The 25419-nt window shown below is 37.4% G+C and overlaps 2 protein-coding genes and 1 long non-coding RNA gene across 3 annotated transcripts in view; 1 reads left to right on the forward strand and 2 right to left on the reverse strand.

The window, feature by feature from the left end:
- The window catches only part of LOC146676873 (uncharacterized), a 313285-nt gene extending 290902 nt beyond the window's left edge, over nucleotides 1-22383 (reverse strand). The window contains exon 1 of the long non-coding RNA XR_014913018.1: nucleotides 22346-22383. This is a non-coding gene — a long non-coding RNA (uncharacterized LOC146676873). The remainder of the gene's footprint in view (nucleotides 1-22345) is intronic.
- Nucleotides 270-11227, reverse strand: gask1b (golgi associated kinase 1B). The gene is made up of 4 exons (XM_085415958.1): nucleotides 10207-11227; nucleotides 9059-9276; nucleotides 7399-7625; nucleotides 270-4778 (listed from the first exon to the last, which is right to left on the reverse strand). Exons 1-4 carry the CDS (start codon nucleotides 11090-11092, stop codon nucleotides 4571-4573), a joined length of 1539 nt encoding a protein of 512 aa, XP_085272084.1. The 5' UTR covers nucleotides 11093-11227; the 3' UTR covers nucleotides 270-4570.
- Nucleotides 11983-18660, forward strand: tmem144b (transmembrane protein 144b). The gene is made up of 12 exons (XM_085380563.1): nucleotides 11983-12382; nucleotides 12497-12670; nucleotides 12829-12951; nucleotides 13771-13870; nucleotides 13986-14066; nucleotides 14215-14293; nucleotides 14477-14556; nucleotides 15161-15279; nucleotides 15486-15605; nucleotides 16962-17059; nucleotides 17889-17942; nucleotides 18165-18660. The coding sequence occupies exons 1-12, from the start codon at nucleotides 12313-12315 to the stop codon at nucleotides 18246-18248; spliced, it is 1182 nt and encodes a 393-aa protein (XP_085236689.1). The 5' UTR covers nucleotides 11983-12312; the 3' UTR covers nucleotides 18249-18660.
- Nucleotides 22384-25419: the final 3036 nt, after the last annotated feature.

Here is a 25419-nt window from a genome sequence, read left to right on the forward strand (position 1 = left end):
TTCACCAAATGGAATTGGAAGTTTCTCAGCCATTTTTCTCTTTGTTAAATGTGTAAAGGGATCGTTGACAAATATCCAATCACCACTAATTAAACTATTTCATTTGGTTTCATTCTTACCTGACAGAGACCCATCTAAGTTTACATATTTATATTTGAGCAACAGTGATAACTCAAAAGGAAGATTTGTTTTGCTCACTGACTTATTTGTGCCAGAGGGTTATCGAATTACACTATTTATTTCTTAAAACTAAATGGCATAAGTGACCACTAATGCACTGACTGACACAGGATAACAAGTTTGGCATTTTAATAATTAGCTTTGCACAAAAGCTGCAGACATAACAACAGGAAAAACTATATTGTTTGGTCTGCTTTAAAATGAATAATATAGAGTAAATGTCTGTACTGTGCTGAAGCTGAAAAAGAATTTATGAAAGGAGATGGATGTTTTATTGGCTGACAAGTGATGGGAAATTTAAACACTCAGTGTGAGAGTGTAAGACTTGTGGGATGAGATATTTCCAGTCAGGACAGCTGAGTTAAATCCTCTTGAACTTTTTTTTTTTACCAAGAACAGAATGTGATTAGAAGATCTTGGCAGCACGCCAGTCCTGTAAAAGAAGTTTGTACATGCTGGTAAAGTAATCAGAAAAGACGGTGGTTCTTTGTCACGCTTTGTGTATGAACCATGAATCTCCAAGCGGCAGATTGTAAGTATTTTTGGTGAAGGAAGCAAGTGTTGGCATGACTTTATCTGAGATATGTTGGCATCTATTCAAACTTTTTTTCTTAATTCCTTTATCAGCATAAGGAGAATGTCCTTCACCAGTGGTAGAGTCAACATGGCAGGAGCATTTTGTTGTGTCTATTGGCTTTTGTGTTGAGGTAGACAAAAGTGAGACAATCTGTTGAGTTTTCTTGTTAACGCCCCATGTAATCTACCTCTTTAGTGTTCCCACAGTAACCTCCCAGGTGCTGTCTCTTTGCACAATGAAGTGCAGTGTAATGCTAAAGATTTTTTGGGATACAGAAGACATAAAGGGGTTATTAAAAAGCTTGCAATAGATAATAAGATTTGTAAGCCTTAAATTACTTTATTCATTTTGCTTGGAAACATGGTATTAGGAACAATAGGCTTGGTATAAATGTTCCCCAAAATGTCATGGGGAAAAGAGGATATATGTCTGCCCATAAAATGTCAAGTAACTCAGGAAAAACTGTTAACCTGGTACAAATGGCTTATTATTCTAAATTACAAGGTGTAAGCTATTGGAAACTAAATATTGGATAAATATGAAATATTTAACCTCCTAGGACCTGCCGTCCACATATGTGGACATCACATTTTGGGTTATTTAGACCAAAATACTCAATGTTGCTCTACAACGGCCTGATATCCACTTACGAGGACATTATTCTGCTACTGTTCTATCAAAATTTTAAACAAATATCCTCATATGTGGCTCTTATTTTTCTTAAAAACAAAAATAAGGTAAAAAAATCTGGTAATTCTTTGTTTTTACATTCATCGGGCCCCAATATGCCCAAATATCAAAGAGAAATTAAAAATGCATGCTGTGGAAGAGTTCGGGTCTTAGGAGGTTAAAGTCAGACTTCATATTATGAGATGATCTGGCGGGATGGCAATGGTTTGTTTTATATTTAGTTTAGGGTTTTTTTGTTTATTTTGTTTGTTTAAATTCAGTCATATCACAATTGCTAGTGGGCACTGAATTTGTATTTACATTTTTTAATTTTATTTATTTATTTTTGACACAGTCAGAGGACAGCAAGTGCTAGAAATGAGAAAAATGATGTCATCAGGGTTGATCCAAGGTCGCAACAATAAAGAAGTCTTCTGTTGGGATCTTGTTTTTAGCCTGGCCTGCCAGCAGCCAGCTGGGCATAGCTTCGAAGAACCATTTCAAATTATTCTCAAATTCCATGCCCCCATGGAAACAAGACGAAGAGAACTTGTGATAAGGAGAGGAGGTGAAGACAGAAAATGCAACTTTAACATAAACAGAGCAAAAAGGTTGGTTCACACAGTGTAAACAAGTGTGAACCTGACAGAATAACGTTATACATTCAACAAGTCATTCCTGAAGATAAGCCTTATAAGCTTTCCTAAACCTCTGCACAAATGATCCTCTTTATTAGCTAATTTAAAGCACAAACTGTTTCTCCATGTGTTTGTTACTGTGAAAAAGAAACGTATATGCTTTTTGCCTACTTGAAGAGACTTTAACTTAAGAAGCTACCTGTAAAGGCTTGATCTGTATTACTATAAACATGTTTTTGTTTTGTACACTTATATTACCAAATGTAGGTACAGGAGCAAACTGTTCCAGCTCTTGCTGGAGGGGTTTTTCTTGGACAAACATCCAGAGGCATAAAACCCACTGACAAACTAATGCAGGTGCTTAGGGTTAAAACAACAGCACAGTGAATGCGAGGCACGAACAGGAGAAAATAGCCCACAAAGCCCTATCGACTCTATTTCTGAGAGCACAAAGAATAGCGTTTACAACAGCTTGAAAAGCACACTCCGCACTCTGGATCGGATTTCTGAGCCACAGACTATTTCTGTCTGGGCCTGATTGATATCAAGTAGAAATAGGTAGGAAAAATGTATTTGCTGATAAATGTTATAGATAAAATTTTATTATGATAACTCTTTGATTGTGGCTTTGTTATCTAAGACAAAATCATTTTCAAACCATTTCTATAATCACAGTAAAACATAATTATGTTTATGCATAACTCACTCAAGAAATATAACTCTATCAGCAGTAGTTACTTTTATTGATGTATCCCATGTTCGAATTGCACTACCAAATACAATAAGAAAGCACATTTAAAATAATAGTGCATATACACTCATGTGAAAAAGAAAGCTTTCTCAGGACTATGAAAAACTGAGTACACCCTTACTGCTTCCCGAGGAATTAAGATGGTAAGCAGCCTCCAGGTGCTGCTAATCAAATGCACTTGATTAAATGATCATCACCAAGTGTCACCACCATTATAAAGGCAGAAGTCCCTAGTCTGGAGCATTCAGATTTGTATAAGCACAATGCCATAATCTTGTATGTTCATGACCTGTTTAGAACGATTGGCAGGAAAAAAGCCTTTTTCTTCTAAAAAGAGCACATCAGCACAGCTGAGGTTTGCAAAGTTACATCTGAACGAATTACAGGACATGTGGAACATCTGCACTAAGTAAAAAAACATCAGGAGAAGCATTTCATACCAACCATGAACTACCAACTGTCATGGTGATGGAGGGGTTATGGTTTGGGCTTGTTTTGCATCTATAGCAGCGATCCCCAACTGCCGGGCCACGGACTGGTACCGGTCGATGAGTCCTTTGGTACGGGGCCGCAAGAGTTGAGGCTTGGGTGTGAAATTTATAGTTTTTATCGTTTTTTTAGCATTTTTTTTTTATCGCTTTTATCGTTAACTCAGTTCCCCTGGGTCTTTCCCCATGTGTTATGAATAAATCTTTTTTTTTTTTTTTTTTACACTGGTGCTGTTTTTTTGTTGTATTTATCGGCGTCACCTTACAGGCCGGTCCGTGAAAATATTGTCAGACATAAAATGGTTCGTGGCGCAAAAAAGTTATGGACTGCTGATCTACAGGATTTTGGATGCAACCTGAAATCACTGAGTGGCCCTGATCACTGTCTGTAGAACTGGCAGCTTGCACATCTGAAAAGTCCCATTCAGGGGACCCATTTTTGCATAGAAGGCCTTGAATGTATAAGCTAAACTGCATAATGCATATATTACAACAGAATGGTTTTGTATTAGAAGAGACTGGGACCTGAACTGGCCTCCCTGCAGTTCAGGCATTTCACCAGTTTCGATGCTTTCGATGTTCTATTGTGAATAAAATCTGTTTTGTTTTTTAGATCTAAAACTTATTGCATTCTTTTTTATTTACATTTAAAGAGCTTCCAACTTTTCTGGAATTAATGTCGTATATATCAGAAAGCATTAGTCCAAGATTTTTGCTGCAACTTTCTACAAGGTGAACTATAGGGTGTTCTTGGTTTTTCACAGGAGTGCATGGAATCCTGTAAAAACTTTTTTCATCATCATTATCATTTTATGACTTCTAATTTTCACTTGATAATTTATAGTCACTGTGTCCATGCTCTAATTGTGACTATAAGTGCCTAAATAACTGGAAATTATAGGCAAGGCAAAGCTTCTTAACTTTTGTAAAAGAAATAATAATAATAAAGATATTTTTTTTTAAAAAAAACCTAACAAAAAACAAAATAAGATTGTATTCAAGGTACACAAAGTTTAAAAAAAAAAACTCATTAAAGTCATTGTTATCAGTGCAGTGTGGGTTGTGTGACCCTAATTGAGCTTCCAGCTACTCAAAGAAGCGTTAGCAAGTCCCTCATTGGAACTATGACCAAGCTATTGTGATATAAATTTAAAAAAATATCACACATCTGCTATTATTCTTATCCCAACCAACCTATAAAATGTTCGAGCATAAAGCCCCAATGTCTTCTAAAAGATTTAAAAGATTTATGAAAGATTTATCTTCATCACACATTCATTGATATCACTTTAATCCCATGGGCATTGATGTAGGTGAGGAGGACCTTTGCTCGCCTCTCGATAACATCAATTAGCTTGTCAATGCCCTGACGACCCCCTTGGCTTTCCCAGTATGTCTCGTCAAGGAACAGAGATTGGAGAAGTTTTTCCCTCAGTTTTCTGGTTTTCAGCACAGACACAGCTTGCTCTGGAAACCTAGAAAGGCATAAGAGGAAACAGGAGGAAGTGTAGTCACACTGTAATACTGTGCAGATTCTATACATTAAACATCCATTCGCTTCCGCTTTTCCTTTTCAGGGTCGCGGGGGGTGCTGGTGCCTATCCCAGCAGTCATAGGGCGAGAGGCGGGGTACACCCTGGACAGGTCGCCAGTCTGTCGCAGGGCCAACACACAGAGACAGACAACCACTCACACTCACATTCACTCCCGCATTCACACCTATGGGCAATTTAGATTTTTTAATTAACCTATCCACACAGGACTGTGGGAGGAAGCCGGAGTACCTGGGGAGAACCCACGCAAACATGGGGAGAACATGCAAACTCTAACCATGTAGCTATTTATAGGTTATTTCTAAGCCCAAACTCCCCAACAAGTTTCATCACATCTGACTTTCATTTTTGCAGAATGGAATTAGGCATGTCCAAAATGTAATTCTTCATAGATATGGTAAACATAGGTGGTGACATTGTGATTTAGCTAAACAGTTCCTGCAGTTCCTCTGGTCTGAAGATGCCAATGATAACAGAATGTTTCACTAAAGTCGACTATTAAATAAATTTGTGGAAGTGCCAAACCCATAAAAAATATTTAAGAGATGGCAAAATTAAATGTCTGTATTTTATACCAAGTGGTTATGACATGTTGTCTTTGTACATCAGCAACCTTGAAATCTGAAATGTTTTTGCTTTTTTCTTCTTGGCAGTAAAAACTGCATTTATACAATCACATAACTGGAGGTTTGTGTAACTAAAACATCACTTGAATCAAATGACGGGTTACTCATACTTTTAGCACATTGATGGGTTTTTTTGACATTTTAATAGCTTTTGAGTGGGTAAAAGCTCCCTTCATACAAATTAAATGAAAAGTGAGAACCGTATATCATGTGAAGCAATTGGACAAAGCCTGTCCTACTCTGTACGAGATGACTGTGAATGAACAATGGTAAAAGTTAAAGTGGTGCTCTTACTTAGAGATAGTGTTTTGTGATTTGACTTTAAGGTGCAGTTTTTGCCTGCATGTCTAGAATCAAGATTCACCAGAGCCATGAACAGGTTGCTATTTATTAAATGAGTTTAGATTTTTACGCATTTATATTTTTCAGATAAACTTTGTATCATTACTGCTCAGAATTTGCTTAGAATAAAATGTCAAACATTGGTTATTTTGGCTTTGAGAAAAGTCAGCGAGATAACACCTCTTCTGATCTACATGAAATTAAAGTTCAAGTTCAAATTTTATTTACCACATGCAGGTTGCCCTGCAGTGGAATGAACCCGCCCCCGACCTTACACACACAACACAGACATCACATGGGGATACAAGTCAGAGAACGGTTGCATTACAGAAAACCACTGAAATGTACACTACAATGGGAAAAATAGATATTTATTGTATCCTATGATCTTTCATCGTCTTTTATTTAGAATTTAGCTTTTATGGCTTTATCTTACATGAATGCCAGAATGGAAGGTACATTTTTGCTGGTGAAAACAAGGATTCACATTATGTGTCACATTCATAAACATGTTCTTGCCATACCACAGATTCTCTGCTGTCTCCTTAGCGAGTCCCTGATTTATTGATCAAAAGGATGGATGAAATGAAAGGGATGCCTGTGAAGTGTACGTTTACAAATCCACATAGACCTGTGGTGCATAAAGCGATGTGTTCTCATCATGGGATGTCTAATAATGCAGAAGATGTCTTTTGGCATGTGTTTCTTCACAAACTGCACACTCGACCTGCAAACTACCACTTTTTTTTTAACATTTAAAGTATTGTAACATTATAAGTTAGAATTGAAAATTTTAAATCATAAAGTACACTTTTAACTTTAAAGTTTAAAAATTCACAACCTGCAGTCACTGATTTGTGTGTGGGTTGGCCAATTACTGTGAACCAAATTCAGAGTTTCCGAGCAGCTTTGGCATAGATCCCAGATGGAGATTTAAATATGCTTGTTGAGTGTGCTGGAAATTTTCAAATATGTTGTCAAGGGCGGAAATGAGAAAAACAGCTGCTGAAAGCAGCTAAATCCAGACTGTCCACAGATGTTCCTACTCTGTGTGGACATTTTTTTTATCTCAAAAAATAAGTACCAATACACAACTCAGGGTCATTGTTTTGAATGTTGTGCAGATTTTTTTCTTTTTTTACAAATGTAGAAGACTGTCTGACAAATTATTACTTTTAAACAAGTTGATCTATATGTAAACAGCAAACTGGATTTACACAATTACTTGTTGCTTGCACAGTTTTCAGTGTGTAATCGTTTTAAAGACATTGAAGCTCAAACAACACTTGTAGTATAAACAGCAGCTTTATCACTTGAAGGACATGTTTCAGCCTCTGGCCTTTTTCTGATATATAATTATTTGTAAACATCTGATTGAAATTAATTTGATCTATAGCTCATAATAAACAAATCATATAATCTATTTCATTATTCAACACTGCATGGCCAAGGGATTAAAGCTGTATTTTAGGCTAGGAATATATAGTAGTAGGAATATATAATGTTTTTTTTAAAACATTATATATTTAAACAGGTTAATTAATTATTAATTCATGTTAATGCTCCAAACTTACTCTTTGATTCCCGCCAACAGCCTGAAGTCCAAGTTGTCCTCATTACGGTCAAAGAATCCCTTGTTGTTGGTGAAGACCAGGTGTCTGGGGTTGTGGCTCCTGTAGATGATGTTTTCTAGCTGTATGTGGTTAGCATCTTGACATTTAGCATGGTAACCCAGTTCAATGCACACATCCTGCTGCCGAGGCCTGAACCCACAGCAACCCTGGTCCAGGCGGTTGTTAATCTAAAAATACAGTTCACACATTTCTTCATTAAATGTTTGGAGATGATATTTTGAGACTAAGAGTGCAGTTCAGAGTGGCATTCACAGAGTTTTCTTATTCAATGGGTTTTCTTTTGCGTTTTTATATTTTTAATGACAAAGGTAAGCACAGTTTTACTCTGAATGGGCTTACTTTGCATTTCTGATGATCTCTCTTTATCATGATCTAAATAATAATTTCATGAATAGATAACATTCAGCTGGCAGTGAAAGAATACAAACCTAGAGAGGGCTGGCAATTGCACTGACTCTATTGTACCACTAGTTTACTGGACATCAACATCAACTAGTCATGTAGACTGCTGAGTCACATGACTGTACAGGAAACTCACTTAAGTATATCAGGCTTCTCCACAGGGAATGACAACCCTATATTTAGCTACAGCCCTCATCCATTCTTAATCCGTTATGTGAAATCACTTGAGTTGTGGAGGTTTCAGACAGTGCTGTCAGAGTAAGACAAGCTGAAATGTCACACATAGATTTAGATGGGACTAAATGCTGCTCACAGGCGTGGTTTTCTAAGGCCTGAGGTTTAGGGTAACCTGGATGAATAAGCATTTGTAAGGCTTTGAATTGGACAAAAATGAAATAGATCCTTATTACCTTGCAAACAAGCATCCATGCAGCTAATAGTAATAAAACAGAGCTTTTCCAGAGCTGTCACAGAAATACAAATGTTATTTGTAGCTTGACTTGATGAAAAATTAGAATTTATTAGTTATTCAAATATCTAAGACGATCGTCTGCCTTAACACTGTAGGGTGCTGGTGTGTTACATTTAACAGAAAACTCAATTGCCATAATAATAACAATAATATTAATAATAATAAAGTTAGACTAAAACTCATTGGAAGTTATTATTGGTTTTAAAATTTATTTTATTTGAAATATAAAACAAGGCAAATATATATATATATAGACATTCTCAGTTTCCTTCATGTCATGCTAGTTGTTGTTAGAGGAACTGTATGAGTTACATTAACTTTAGTGTGCAGGCATTTTGATCTACAAAACGAGAGGCTAAGTCAGAATTTAAAAAAAAGTACTTTTGTGATAAGAGAGGAGTTTCTTTTCAGTTCACTAATGTCTTTGACAAGATGTTTTGTAACAATGAGGAAATATATGTGAATGATCAAAGTTGTGCCACCATGACCTCAACAGACAATTTAACTTATAAAGATTGTCAGTGTTTCCGAATAAGTATTTTAAGATTCGTCTGTCTACTTTGGTTTCTCTGTCATGATGATGGGGTAAAATGAGTAGTTCTCATAAAATGTGATTTACTGAGGCCTCCCATACAGGAAGCAAGAGCTCTCTTCAGCCAAATGACAATACCACTGAGAATTGTTTCTCTTAATCAGATATTGGAGCACATTTTCTTTAACAGTTACCTGTAACAAAAAGTCAAACAGAGCAAGTTTGCTCCATTCATAGTGATGAATTGCAGAGCAGCCAGAATCAGACTTTGGGCTGATGTTTTGTTGCCAACATCTCTGTTTAAGGGAGTTCTGGTACTCCCCCCATGTTAACTTCAAACTGGTCAAACCTGCAGCAAGGCCTGCTGGGTATAGAGATGCATCCCATGACACAACTGGACAGGACTGCCCATCTAAAGAGGGAGGAAAGAATAATTACATGCTTAGATTTTAGCAGCTGTTTCTGTTATTAACCAGAAAAAGTCTATAAACACTTTTTACACTCATGTTACCAGAACTTATTTCCCTGCAATGATGAAGACTGTCCACACACCGATTATCATATTTGCACCCCAAGACCAAATAATGAACTAACTCATAGACATGTAAAAATATTTCTAAATGTATTATGCTAAAAATAAAAAGAGACAGACATTTCCCATAGATGGAAAAAAAATGGTTATGCAAGAAAATGAGGAAAGAGGGCAGAGGTATCCTGTCACTAGCTGAATATGGCCCCGAAATCTGTTTAAACCCTTGGGCTGACACTTTGTGACGTCATCATGTAAAATACATTATTTGCGCTATTTATGAAAAAGGAGGATGTTAGTACTTTTTGGTCCTCTCTTCCCCTGAATATGTGTATAAAATGTGTATTCCCTCAGTTTTTGTTCCTTCTTTACTATTAATGTTATAAAATGACAATGAGTAATGTGAATAATGTTTTTCCATTGAATATGAATTAGGATTAGGTAGTCTTGCTCAAAGACCTAAAAAATATATATATATATATATATATCACATCCACGAGGACACAATGTGCAGGTGACGTTTTGGTGTCCACCCCCAAAGAACAAGGTTCTTCTTGATTCCAAGCCTGAATGAATCTGTATTTCACATAGACCCCATTAGTGGGTTAAGGTAACAAATAAACAGTTTTTATGGTATGGCTAATCTGTAGGTTGCAGTTTCTGTCGCTATATCAATAGATACTGTAGTGACATTTGCACAGTATTCTTAGCATGATGAAACCAGGCAATGTAGTTAGAATAACCATAAACAAAACCGTATATTTTTAACAAGTGTCAAAAAAGAAAACTTTGTCCATGTGCTTGATGACCTACCGTATAAAAAGCGAAACTTTCTGCTTACAGCTGGCAACGTCCTATTAAGCCCCAGCACTCTGTCCAAATGAAAAGCAAAAACCTCTGTGGTATCCACCGGGCTGTGGATGACTCCACATTGCCCTCCGCATACAGTGCTCGTTTTTGCGTGCTGTTGGTTCGCCTGTTGAACGTTTGTCTCACCCTCAAATATCAGAAGCGAAAGAGCGTATCCATGAGAGACTTCTTTCATGCGCAAAACTTTGGCATCCGCAAGAAAGCGCATGGTTTTCACATCCTGTGCGCTGAACCATGGTGGCGGCCTTTGACTGTATATTCGAATTGAACTAATCTGAGAGTCTGCTTCTTCATGTTTATAAATTTTATGGCTTATATCCAGTGATTTATAGTCAACATCCATGGCTTCCTTCCGTGAAGTTATGGGTGCAAAGTTGCGCTTAATTTGTAACGCATCCCCCTCCAAAGTGCGACGTTTGTCCTGGGTAAAAGACAGATTGGAAGACTTATTTTTTCTCCCTTTTCTCCTCACTTTGGGTCGGATTGTACCTCTTATATGTGCTGGTTTTCGACGCTTAGTTTTTAAGGTTATGTACACCACGTTGTAGCGAGTCGGGACTATGAAGCTCGAATCGTTCTGCAAGTCTAGAGAGTGTGGCTGGCCATCGTTGATCTCCAAATTATACAATCCACGGGTGTGCCGGTACTTCTCATCAATCCTTCGGCTCCGGTGCAGTTGCGAGTATCCAACTTGTGAAAACACAAAAAGCAGATAGATTACACAGACAGACGCAATTATCAAACTTCTTTTTGAAAGAGGGCACCTGCGAAAGTTGCCGGTCAGTTTTAGAATAGGGAAACTTAGCCAACAAAAGTCAGACTTCCCCATTAGAATTTATGTCATTATCACGACTTTGTCCTTTTTGCGACAAACTCTTACTGGGGAGGAGCGCAAAACTTCCGAGGATTTCTGTGAGTAGAATGGAGGGCACAACTGCGCAGTGAATGGAGGGTCATGCTTGGATACCACCCTTCTCGGAAATGAGAAGCAATTTAAACCTTATAGTTTTTTCTCTCCTTCTCTTCAGGTACAGACTTGGCCAATGAGAGCCTAAATTATCAAGTTTTTGTTTTTTAATTAATAATTCAGCCCCGAAAATAAAACACACACAGGCCATGTGATATTCAAACTTCATCAAGTGCACTGCAATATCCCTAAATTAACCTTTGATATTTCTATGTCACGCTATTAAAATCCACATCGAAGCCCATTAGGGTACACCACAACTCCTTATGAAGGTTTATAAGGGGTAATGTAAACGTGTTTTTGAACTTACGCGAGATATAGACATATTTTACAAAAACTGAAATTAAGGAAGTTAAGCACTACACAACATATTAACTAGGTTGAAAATGAAATAGTTTAAAACTAAATATTTGATCGCTACATATTATTTGTATGCGTTTCAGGCGACATCTGGTGGTATACTGTCCTAATTCTTCATGGCAACTCCCAAAGCTGTTTACGTTGTGGAGACACAATAGCAGTAAAAAATTTCCTTAGGTGTTGGGAGAATGTGGGGTGGGCGCACCAGTCCACTTAGCCTACAGGATTTCCTTTTCTGAATTACAATAGTTGTGACCAGAGCTCGTCAATATAACTACAAGTGCTGTTTTCCTTGTCATTCATGGCCGACAAAGAGTAGGCCTAAACTAGACGATGTATAGTTAAAATAAATGTGTATGTATATATATATATGTATATATATATATATATATATATATATATATATATATATATATATATATATATATATATATACACTGTCGGCTATATATAAGCAAATACTATAAACAGCATTATTTTAAATGTCATAAGATAAATTACTCCAGAAAACAGACATGATAACAAGCCCTCATGGTTGTGTGTTTTCTTGTCTGTAAGTATATGCATATATGCGCTACATCCTCTGCAGCTGTTGTGTTACAAAGTGATTAGATAACTGGCAGCACCTGACTGACTTACCACTGCAGACACAGACAGCCTCCAGCAGTTTTTAATGTTGTAGACCTGAATTATCAAAAGCAAAACAAATATTCTGTTTTAACATGCTCCAAGCAAAATCCTTACTTTTATTCGTCTCTGCCTTATTGATTGCGAGCTGTCATATCGCTGAAGGTTTGTAAAGTATAATTGGTCTGTGATGAATAGGGGCTGCGTGTGGTTGCATTAGGTTAGTTTTTGTTTGAAGTCAGATTTGTTCTTTAACCTCTTGCTGTAAAAACTTTACAGGTGCAGAAGATGGCTACAAAAATGATGGAACCGGTGAACTGGAATCATTTAACATTACTTTTAACTCATCTAGGGCTATCTCACATTTTGCCTATGGAATTACTGCAAATATGGCTGCTGTATTTTTGTATGGAAGCAACTTCGTTCCTGTCAAAAGAGTAGAGACTGGCGATGGTGAGCATATAATTGTTTATTTTTCTGAGAGTTTGGATATTCTTATTTGTGTTATTTTTGGACAAAAGCTCCATTTTAAATGTTTACTTTCCAAGTGAGGAAAATCTACACTATTTTGCAAAGTTTTGAGACCATTTATCTTTGTGTTTTATTTACAGGTATGTTTTTTCAGTGGGTTACCTGTGCAGCAATATGGGTTGTATCTATGTTTGGAGACTTGATGCTTCAGTCACCCAAGTTCTGCCCATTTGCAATGCTTGGAGGTGTGCTTTGGGCCACAGGTATTGTGGAAGTTGAGGGGGGGGTTTGTTGTTGTTGTTTGTTTGTTTTTTCTAATTTAACAACAAATAGTTTAATGCCAAAGGTTCCGGAAACTGGACTCTGGTGTCCAGCAGGATGTTGTTCTAAAATTAGGTTATTGATAGTCCCTTGTTGGACATGTGAACAGTTTTAGGGGTGAAATCAGTGTGACCCAATTTCATGCTTTAAATTCATAATGCTATGTGCTTAACGTTGAACAGATCAATGGGTATTTAGAGTGCAATACAAAATGTCCCTAAAACTTTTGTAGTGGCGAGTATTCATTAGTCATGTTGTTAAACAACAAACTGTTCAGGGAATAGTGTGACATAGTTGCTGAGGCAAGAACTGGGACATTGCAGTTCTCCAGGGTTTTCAAATTTGCCAGATCAAAACGTTTTTAAAAAAAATGAATTTAAAATGAATTGAATTGAAAGCTGCTTCATCATAATCTTTGCCATACCTTACTAGACAGAATCAAGTGCCACAGATGGACACAGACTGTTTGTTTCATGAATATCTCTAAATATCAGATATTCACTAGATCCTCATTCAGGTTTGATAGCATTTGATAGTCGATGAGGGTAGATGGCTTGAGTATGAATTGAGGCTGGGGTTTGGGGAAGACTTCAGAGGGGACTGGGAATGGCTCCTGGGTCAGTTAGACTCCATGTACTAATGAGAAGTGAATAAATAAAATATATTTTTGCATTCAGATATAGCAATGGAAATGGTGCAACCCTAACTTTGTCAGTAACAGTTACATGTTAACTTCTTCCATCTATCCATATGGTCTACAGGAAATGTAGCAGTTGTTCCATTTGTTAAAGCTATTGGCCTTGGTCTTGGCATCTTAATTTCGGGATCCTCTAATTTGTTGATGGGCTGGGCCAGTTCAAGGTGAGTTGAGTTAATGGAATGTACACTCTGGATTGTAAATAAAATAATCCTGTCTTTGCATGACTTGGATTGAATGAAAAATAACTGAATTGGTCACTGATTGTGTCTGTCCTAGATTTGGCTGGTTTGGGATTGCTGCACAGAACGTTTCACATCCAATATTAAATTATTGTGGAGCTGGGTTGTGTCTGCTAAGGTAAACCGCGTTTGGAATTGTAATGACCCAGCCTGTGTTGTTTATTTACCCCCACCCAAAAACAGTGATGGCTACTGTCTGCTGCTGTCATTTTTCAAACCATATCAGCTGGATGTACATGACACTTTTTTTTCCTCCTTTGATGCAGTGGGCTGATCTTTTTCTTTGTGAAAGCGGATGTAGAGCTACTTCACAGTTCAGAAACAATTCCATTACTGATTGACAGAGTGAGTGTGTCACTGACTTATTTTTATCAGCTTGTCGAAGTAGGTTGATTTTAGAAAATACTTTCTTTTTATTTTCTTCCTATTCACTCAAGGCAAAAACTACTTTGTCTTAAAGCCTGTCATCACTTTATCATGTATTTTGTGTGGTGTACATACATATTGGGTCGATGTTTCTCTTTGCAGAGAACAAATTCAGGAAGCTATGGACAAAATTCCTCTGAATCCTGGATCGACACTATTGGACCAAAGAGCAAACGATTCATGTGAGCTCATCTCAATAGGAGCCTCTCAGATGTGTGCATTATTACTATTAGCATTTTTCATTGCTGACAAACAATGGCTACAGCAGCCACTCTGTCATGGATTTTAAATCATAGATGAATGAATACAATTTTACGCTTTTTAATTATTGAAAAAGTAATAAAAAGTAAAACAATTCATTTACATTGCATCTTTTAAATGAAGGTCTTAGTTATTTGTTTAGAAGCTGCCTGCCAGTGTGGTTTTTAGGTGTAACAAGTTTTAAGTCATGACTAAAAACAGTTTCACACATGACAACCTTGCTCTTACTGTGAGTTTTTTGTTTTAGCAGCAGAAAAAGACTTAAAATGTGAGCACCAGGCTGTAAATGTAGCAGTCACAGCCGATATTCAATAAATGTAAAAAAAAACAGAGTGCAAAAATAACATCACTTTTGTGCAGTGTTTTCCTGCATACCCATTTACCCAAGCACTGTCAGTTTTTATCGGCTCTTTGCAATATCTTGGAATTAACCATAGAAATTGAATGATGTATCAGTGAATCAGTGGAGATTTAAAATGCATTCTTCATCCAGTTCCTCAATGTATTCTGCCTCCTTTTCACCAGTGGTTTTCTCCTTGCTGTTGTGGCGGGCCTCATGTATGCTTTCTCCATCATACCGGTCCTGTACATTAAGAGCAATTCTGTGCACCATGACAGCATGTTCTATGAATCCAGTGTCTATGGTATGTTTTCTACTCAGGTACCACTTTATGCTGCACTTTTTTTTTTTTTTTTTTTTGCAAAGCTGGCTTGAAGGAAGTATTGAAGAAAATACATTTATCATAGATATAAGGATGGATCCAGTTGCTGCTTGATGAAATACTAGTCCCTCCTGAGAACCAGGTGTAATATTTCCAACTTAATTCCCGTTTCTATCTTTCTATCACAGATCTCGACTATGTTCATGCACACTGCTGTGGTATTTTCATTGCAAGCACTGTGTACTTTGCCATCTACTGCGCTGCCATGAATACAAAGCCGAAGCTTTACTCCAGAGCTGTACTTCCAGGTAGAACATTATTTCTGAAAAGGCACTCTTCCAAAGCCTATTGTATGACCGTGATCTTTAGTAATTAATGATTGGGCTGCTTGGAACAAATTTGGAATTCTACTCAGGTTACTGAGTGATGATTTATTGTGAACAAGCAATCAATGTGTTTCCTTGAAGAGACTGAATTTATATTTTTAAATTACTCTAGCCTTTTTTTTTTTTTTTTTTTTTTTTCTCCAGTGTTTATGAACATGCACTTTGTATGAAAGCTTTCAGTAGCCGTTTTGTTTTTTGTTTGTTTTTTTTCCTTTCCCATGACTGGAGGGGGGAATGTCAGTCCAAATTTTTCTAAAATGTATATTCAGTGACATGAAGTTTAAAGTTTGTGTGTGTGTGTGTGTGTGTGTGTGTGTGTGTGTGTGTGTGTGTGTTTTTGTTTTTTTAATTGTTTTCTCAGCGTTCCAATTTTGAATAGTTACAATTTTGCGATTATGTGATGTATGTATGGCAAAAAAGTGGAAACAAGCTTCCATAGTTTTGTTTACTTTCTCTGAGTTCAGGTTCACACCCTACTTGTATACTGGCAGTCGATCAGCGTCACCCTGTTATTACTACTTATTGTGCCAGGTTGCCCTTTACTGTCACTTTTTCAATGGTCAGGGTTGTCAGATGGACTAGACACAAAAGGTAAGACTTTACCCAAAAATACACAGCAGGTCAATCTTGTGGGGAAAAAAAATCTTTTAAAGCTAATTTTAACCTCTTCCTGTGTGGTTTTGGTATGGCAGGTTTTTGGGTTTTTTTGGGTTTTTTTTTTTTTGGTTAAATAGCATATTTTATGACACCCTGAGATGTGTACCTTTTTAGAACCAAGCTAGTTCCAAAGGTACATAGAGAGTAAAAAATGTGGGGGTTAAGAATATTAGAGTGAAAATGGTGAAAATGTCAAACAAAAAACCCTGAAGCCTTGGACAAAGTACAAAACTAACAGATTTCTATAATGTGTCATACATTTCTCACAGAAGGGAGAGCAGTCTGGATACATTTTGTGAATTCTTTCCCTTGAGTAATGTAACCTGTGTACAATTTTATACTGAATTAGGCAATGACGGGAATTAACAAAAAGCATATTTATGTTGCGTAAGACCTCCTGCCAACAATCTTCCGATAGGGAGATCATATAACGGCATGTCACTTGTCCTGTGGCGACTCATAGACACACACTGTGTTCATATTGCTAATCTCTTATTTTGGTTTTTGGTTTTGTTTTTTCCTTTCTAGATCAAAGGAATCATAGGAATGTTGTTTGTTTGTTTGTTTTTAATGCATTTTTACTCAAACATAAGTACCTTACGGTCTCCTCTTGCTCTTCAGGTCTGTTGTCTGGACTGATGTGGGCAATTGGGACATACTGCTGGTTCCTGGCCAATAACTACCTGAATTCTGTCATTACATTTCCAATTGTCACAGTGGTAAGTGCAACATATTCTGACAGCTGGGAGGATTCAATTAATAAGTAAAACAATGAACATTCTGAAACCACTTGGACTGCAGATTGATATTGAAGGTTTTCACATTGTTCTGCATTACATGAATATTTTCAAAAGAAGTTGGATCTAAAATACTGACAGCATTTTAAGGGTGTGTCAGAGAGACTTAATTTATCCCCAAGGGCAATTAAGATGATACCTTGTCGACCTTGTTTTGTATACAATACAAAAACATCACATTGGGGAGACAGGTCAGGCTAGGTTTCACTGACCGGTCGTTAGCACGAGCAGCGACCCAAACTGAAACAATGGAAAATGCACAACATGAGGAAAGAAGAGGGGGGGAAGGAAAAAAAAGAAAAGAAAAAAAAACTCCCCCCAGAATGAACTCCAACAGGGAGATCAGTTTGACAACAGGGAAAAAAAAAAAAACACCTGAGCACATGGATCATAACATCTCACAACACAGAAGACATAAGCTATTGAGCTACGATTTGCAGCTTTCTTACCAAATTGCATTTCCCCAGAAGCAATGTAGCTGGGGTAAAGCATGTTGCAACAAGATCAATTAAGTGTATCCTTCATACATGGAAAAAGCCATTAGGGCTTAAATATCATAATCTAGATTGTCTATTGCATTGAACCTTTAGTGAATGTTCGATGTGTATGCACAGCATAAAGTGCTAAACGGATCAGACACTGTTGGAACAAATGGCTAACCCATTTATATCCTGTTCTTTTAAGCTGGTACTTTAGTTTCATCAAGTCAATGGTCTAAGCTCAAACAGCTTGTTTGGTTTCCTTTCTTCAGGGCTATGGTCTGGTTGCTGCTCTGTGGGGGTGCCTGGTGTTTAAAGAGATTAAGGTAACGATCAAAATATTAGCTAGTCTTGTTTCTTGACTGTACAGTAGCTCAAAGGCTTGCATGTAAGTGTGCCGTTTACAAAGGGGAGATTCTAAACAATATCAAGTTAAACTGCAGTTGATCAGGAAGGCATTTACCATCCCAAAAGGAGGAATTTTTAATTAAATGTTTCTGAGAAAAATCATCCTCAGATGATTAACTTCTCCCACTTTCTTTCCGCAGGGCTTGGCGAACTGCCTGATCTTCTCATTGGCCTCATGTGTTGTGCTGACCGGATCTGTGCTGACTGCCATATCAAATCTCTAATAATGCAGAACAGTCAAACATCTAATTTTCTCCATTTTTGTTTTCTGTATCAGTGAGGAGAAAAGGCAGTGTTTGCTTTTTATAAATGCATTAAATCATGTTTAGAAAAATTGAAATATAATTATAAACCTTTTTAGTTGCATAGCAGAAACCTTATGCTCTGCAGTTAACTGTTAGGAAAATATTTAAAGTGGATTTGCGTCTGGACTTTGAAAATCTATTTGGTTTGTTACTAACAAATAAATAGCACAAATGTCACATTTAATGCATCACACAGCAGCTGCTGTTTTCACTAATCGGGACTGGCTTTTCCAGCATTGCAGAGGTTGTGTATATATGCCACTGAGGTCTACTTTACAGATGTAAGAAAAAGATGGTTAATGCTAGACTGAATACTGCAAAATTGCTATTAAAACACTTGAAATTCCACCAATAGCATCTCTCACATTTCCTGGGGTTTGTATGCAGAAAAAGATGGTCAACATGATGTGCTTGATTTCTGGGATGGAATAGCTTTTTCTGGGATGGAATAGCTTTTTCTGGGATGGAATAGCTTTTTCTGGGATGGAATAGCTTGGGGTTGGGGGGGTCAGAACATGCATACTTCATAGAAGTGCTTTTATGGCTTCATTGGACAGGTACAGTGAAGACTGACATGAAAGCAGAGGCCAAGGAAGAGGGAAGAAGACCTGCATCAAAGGGCCGCAGATCAGACTCAAATCCGGGCTAGCTTTTAGCCATATGGCTGCCTCCTTTTTCCACTGAGCTAAACCAGCGCCCAGAAAATGTCTTTCTGAAAGTGCTAGATTAAACTAAACAAACATGATTTGTAGAGATTGATACTGGCTTTAACATGCCACACTAATGCTGACCTTTTATTTTAATGATTAAAATGTTACTATATTACTTATAACACCAGATTTTAGAACTCTGTCTAGACAAACATCTGGTGACACCAGCGATCAAAATCGCAGTCCTTGAAAGCAGAGGCAGACATTTGATACAGGGCTTAGCCCTAAAAGGTAGTATGCACATGGGATTGCTTTTAATTAAGCAGCAAGGCAGAACAAAATCAGGGCTGTATCAAGATACGAGGACTATACCCTAGTGATGTGTGGATCGATCCTGAAATATCGATTCCTCCGATACCAATCATTTATGTTCTAGAATCGATTCTCACATTAAAATATCGATATTTTAGTAATTTAGGGTAAATTCGTAGTTTATCATTAACAGGAACACAGTGAAGAAACTATAACATTCTGATTGTCTACATTCAAAGGAACTACTTCCTCTTCCGCCTTTCATAGTCATGTGCAAAATATGGCTGTATAGGGCTTTGGAGTTGACGTCAGGCCGCAATGTGTTGCAACCTGGCGTGCGCACTCGCAACAATGGCTGAGCGTAAACGGAGTAATCTGTGGACGTATTTTACCTCCACAAACAGCCAAGGCGCGGTTTGCTATACATGCGGCAAGACAGTGAGGTGTTGTGGCAACACTACTAACCTCGTCAAACACCTCAGAGTAAATCTTATCACAGAATATGACAAGTGTATGTTCAGGCGAACTGAAGAGGAGGAGAGGACAGGTTTTGCTAGGGCGAGACAGACATCTCTCACGGGGTCCTTTAGTGCTGCAGGCAGGCAACGTTTTCAAATAGCGCACAACTTCAAGTTTTATTTCTATATGATAATTCTGCGTTATTAGGCAATAAGAACAAGTAGTCTGATGTCCTGTAATCATTATGAAGCTATATTATTATATTATTTTTACAATTACATAATACAATAATATATGAAATACAATGAAAGTTTTTGTACAAAGTATCAGTATCGGATCAGTATCGTCGATACCACCCTGAATTTTACTTGGTATTGGATCGGAAAGTAAATCAGTGGTATTGCACATCACGACTGCTAGCTAAAACACCGGTGTCGACACATAAGGTGCTGTCATAGCCTGTCAACGACATTGATTAGCTGCGTATATACGAATCGCATTATTGGCTGGACTATGGGATAAGGTGACATCATTCTAATCTCATACGGGAGCAGCCACACACTTACTAACACTGCAAAACAGAATTGTTAAAGTATTCATTTTAGTTTCAATTCAGGTTAGATTTTTTTTATGTGTGCAACGCAGATTTTCTGTGCGCAGAGACTGTGCCAGCAGTGCGCAATTGCGCACGCGGGCAGCTTAGTGGGAACATTGATTCATAGTATAGGCCTCATCTGACTGACACAAGTTCATTTCCTTACTCAGAGCAGCGTGAATTAATGTATAGAGTTTTAGGTTTCTACAATAAAACAATGAAATCCCAGTTTTAGCTTAATGTTTTAAATGCAACTTGATCTCTTTTATATTGAATCAGTAGTCGGTGTACTAAATGGCACAATTATGTTGCAGCTTAGAATATAATCTACATCTTTCTGCCTCTGTGAATAGTAATGCAGCTCTCATATTGTAATAATGTGAATATGTGAGCGATGATGTGATTGAAATGAGATTGTGAAACTGAATTGTTTTTTAAAGCAATTTTTTTTTTTCATATATGTATGTGCTGTGAGCTGAACATTTCATGCTTAAAGATGCTCATAGACCATGGATCATCAATCTCGGTCTAAATCGGAGTCCACCTTGGACAGATCCAAAGCAAAACAGTATCAGGCTTGGATCAAACTGGGATCCAGTCCTCATTATGAAATAGCTCACCACTTCAGTTTGTTATTGAATTATTAAATGTAGCAGTAACATGTAGACAGTTCTATAAAAGTTACGTTGGCTTTTAACGTTAAAAGTTTATCTTCATTAAAAACCTGGATTTTAGCTACAAGTTAAACACTACACTGCTACTCCAATGAGGAGTAATTTGCCAAAACATCTCTCTTAATATTACTTTCTAGTATCAGCTGATGTTTGCTGGAGCCACGGCTGTAAAAGCTGCTGGTCATGATATCTGTTTGGATATGTGGTGAGATGGAAACATGAAGATGAAACCAGGAGATGTCCTTACTGAATCATCAGAGCTGAGCAGGTGATGGAGAAACAGGTTTACCTTTTAGGTGACATGAATGAGTTGAAGGGAAGTTATGATCTGTTTCTGAGAGACAAATAACACCAGGATCCTTTTCTACATAGCTGACGGCAGGTAACTGTGCAGGGGCGGGTCTAGCAAAGTTTTGCCAGGGGGGCAGGTAGGGCATTAGCAGGGAAAGGGGTTACGTCATTTTAAAACTGAATAAATAATTATCTGAATCTTACAACAAAAGTGGTCATCTGATTAAATGTATAGAAATCCATTATTGTATATAGTAACTAAAAAGTCTAATATACACCCCAGTAAGCTATAGTACTTTTTCCTTTGGGAAGGTACTATCTGTGCAGTCTGCAATTAAGTTGAAGAAAGATGTTGAATCTATTTAATTGTTGTGGAAAAATAATTGATTTCTGTGCATTTGTTTTACACTTGCATTAAATTAAAGTTGATTACATCGATTAAGGGCGGGGGGTTGTTTCCTAATATTTTTGCTGGGAGTTGGCAACCCTATTAGTTAGGTAGGTAAGTACTCTTTAAAATACCAGAATAGGGAGGATGGTGTAGGTTCAAATTTATTAGATTGATCAGTGTTGCTGAACTATAAAATGTTTTGGGTGCAGTGTATTTTTTGCATACAGGTATAACAGAATAGCTTCTGTCTCTTGTTTTTTAAAACTTGGGTATGAACTTTAAATTAAAAAGTGGTATCGTGCCATCTCTAATTTTTATTATGACTTTTTCCTGACCTCATTTTTTGCAGACTGCATGCAGCTGTATTCCATACAATTGGATTTTCTCTGCTGATTGGTGTTTGCACCTAACGAATTTCTATGTAAAGCCATGTAATTTTTTCTTCCTTCATCTGGAATGTGCTGATGACTGATCATAACTGAGATTAAAAAAATGAAATAGAAGTTTAATCATTAACCTAGAGCTGATTAACTCAGAGAAAAGCTAATTAGAGTAAGTCCACCAAACTGTGAGCATGTTCACCTTGAGTTAAGCTTTCGTGAGTAGAGAAAGAAAGCCATCATCAATGGAGCTCACTTGGTAACAGGCAATGGCGTGTCCAGCGGGGTGGCCTGGGGGGGCCATGTTTGAAGTAATAACAGGAGAGGAAGGGGGAGAGAATGAGAGAAGTAGATGCAACTGCACAGCAAAGACAGAATAACTCCAGCTTTGTGTCTATTTTTTAATTCTAGCTGAAGTATGGGACAAATCGCTTCCTTTTCACCTCAATATGGAACTCCGATGCCCAGTCCAGCTGTGGCTCAATATCTCAGTTGTTAAGCTTAACGTGGAAATACTATGCAAACATCCAGGGATGAACTTACACACTTGCTTTACTTCTCTGGGATAGTTTTCGCCGAGATGAAATGCTGTGGTTAGGAAGCATGTAGCGAGGCTCCAAATGCTCCAACAGACCGCCGAAAGGTCTCGCAAACAACAGCCGCTCTATCACTTCACACATACTGCGCCGATGCGCCGAGCTGGGTTACGCCAAGTAGCGCGTTTTGTGAGGTGATTTTGTGATACTTCGGATCGATTACATTTTTTATTTCTCTCCAATATCCAATCCAGTAATTTAGGTCAGTATTGGACCCATATCCATACTAATATTGGATCGTCCATCTCTAATAAAAATCGTGTTGTCATGTCACAAAGATATAGTATATATTGTTAAATGACTGTATTAAGCTTTTCATCACAATTTTACTTAACAATGTGAAAATATCCACAAAATAAACACAAGGCTATATACAGAATAAAACCTCTGTCCCTTTGTTGTCTAAACAAAAATACCTGAATCTTTGTGAGCCTTTGAGCACTATCAAATGTAATCTGGAAGTGGGAAGAACACCTTTTGAATGGGAATCCCAGTGAGCTATAGGAAACAACATCAGCAGCTGCTGTTTTTCAAAAAGTGTTGTGTTGAATCCTGCTGTGCTTTGGTCATTCACACATCAATAAGTGTCATTCTCATCATATCATTCAAATGCCCCAATACTCCACAAATGGATTAGCATTTTAACTGGTTCAAAATATTATTTAGAGTTCCAGCTTCAGTTACATATTCAAGTCAAACCTAGTCATTTAGTATAAACAACATTGGCAAGGATAACAATAAAAATTATATATATACATATATATTATTTTTAAACACACACAATGGGAAATGGAAAGAATGGAAATGCCATGATCATAACATTCTGATTTATTAGGATTAGAAAATCCATCCATCCATTCGCTTATCCTTTTCAGGTTCGCGGGGTGCCCTGGAGCCTATCCCGGCTGTCTTAGGGCGAGAGGCAGGGTACACCCTGGACAGGTCACCAGTCTGTCACAGGGCTAACCATTGACACAGACAACCATTCACACTCACATTCACACCTGTGGGCAATTTAGTGTTTCAGATTAACCTGTCCCCTCTAACTCCATGTCTTTGGACTGTGGGAGGAAGCCAGAGAACCCCCGTAAACACAGGGGAGAACATGCAAACTCCACACAGAAAGACCCTGACCTAATGGTGGAATTGAATTCAGGACCTTCTAGTGAAGCAACAGCGCTAACCACTGTGCCACCGTGCTGCCTGGATAGAAAATCATGACCAAAATAAATAAATTAAACAATAAGGGCTATCAGAAACAAAGGCAATGTCCATTGTGCCAAAATGACTTAAAATGATATAATTTCTCATTCCTGCCTAGGGCTCTGACAAAGAGCTTCTTTCTTGATATTGCCTTTAGTGTGATCCATCTATGTAAAATTCTGCTAGCCATCTCACAGAAGCTCTTGTTAAAATGAAATTGGTTTTTTTGATCTGTTTCATTCATATGTGGTTTCAAGTACTGATGTAATTTCTTGATACAGTGACCACAAGCTCAGAGCCCCAATGACTGAATACAGGTAATTCTCTTGGGTCTGTCAAGAACAAAGATATCAAATTTGCTGATTCTGGAATAGCCTGTTGACCCTGGTTCTTACATACAGAGAATGGGAAACAGCAGTCAAATACTACTGCTACTAGTACTAAATCATTCTCATATTTTTATATAGTGTATATGCGATGCTGATATGTATTACCCTTGTTCATTTTATATATTTGTTTTTATTATAGATTGTATAACTATCTTTCCTTGAAATTAAATTCATAACATGAATAACATTGATTTTTTGCCGTTACTGGTGTGACTGGGTCGGTTTCTGCTCAGCTGCAAGAGTAAAGGTGGACCAGAGCAGTTCAGCAAAAGGCAACTTTTTCTTTTACGTTAATGAAACACCACATATAATATTGTAGAATCGCCAGGTGGTTGGGGTTGATGCAGGGCTGCAGGGTGCATGACTCTAACACTGGAGACTGGGTTTGTATCCAGTATCGGTTTTGTGGTGAGAGATTTTTTTTTTCTACGTGAAGCCAAACCATGAACTTTCCCTTAGTGCGGTTAGTTTGAAAACGGTTGGAGTCCCTATTGAACAATATTCCAAAATGAGATTTTTGTGTCAAGATATACACATTGTATTCATAATTTAGTTTTTTAATGTGTATAAATGAACTTTGAAATATATTTTTTGTTGCAATTAGTTATGCGTTTTATGTAATCATAATTTGTATGACTACAGCTGACTTCTTGACTGAAGATAAAGTTTCTTTTGACCTTTGACCAAAATAAATTAGGTTTTGCCCGAGATCTGCTCTTTTTGTAGACTAGTGTTTGGCATTTATGCTTCAGTTAACAGGTCACGGTGAAAAGAGAAAGACATAATAGAAATGACAGATGACACAGGTCCCCTGGATGAGACAGGTTCTCACTGAGATAGATGACATTTGACTGGAATATTCTACCCAAACATTATGATTTTGTATTTCACATTTTTTATTTCATAGTATCAGACATTGCTAGTCTGCTCATGAGCTGCTGATAAGATGGATAAAATGTAAATGTTGACATTTTTAGTACAGATTCCCACAAAGTGTAGCACGGCACATAAGATTCAACACGAGTTTAAAGTACTTTGGGTTTGAACAAATGTGTATTTGTGACATGGACTTTTAATTTGAAACCCACTCTTCAGTCTGTGTTTGCTGAAGTAATAAATAATCAAATCACTGAATTGGTGAAACTGAGTT

The sequence above is a fragment of the Rhamphochromis longiceps genome, linkage group LG2 (genome assembly GCF_057381845.1).
Source record: "Rhamphochromis longiceps isolate RC_006_pf linkage group LG2, R_longiceps_female_GT1.1, whole genome shotgun sequence".
Lineage (NCBI taxonomy): Eukaryota > Metazoa > Chordata > Actinopteri > Cichliformes > Cichlidae > Rhamphochromis > Rhamphochromis longiceps.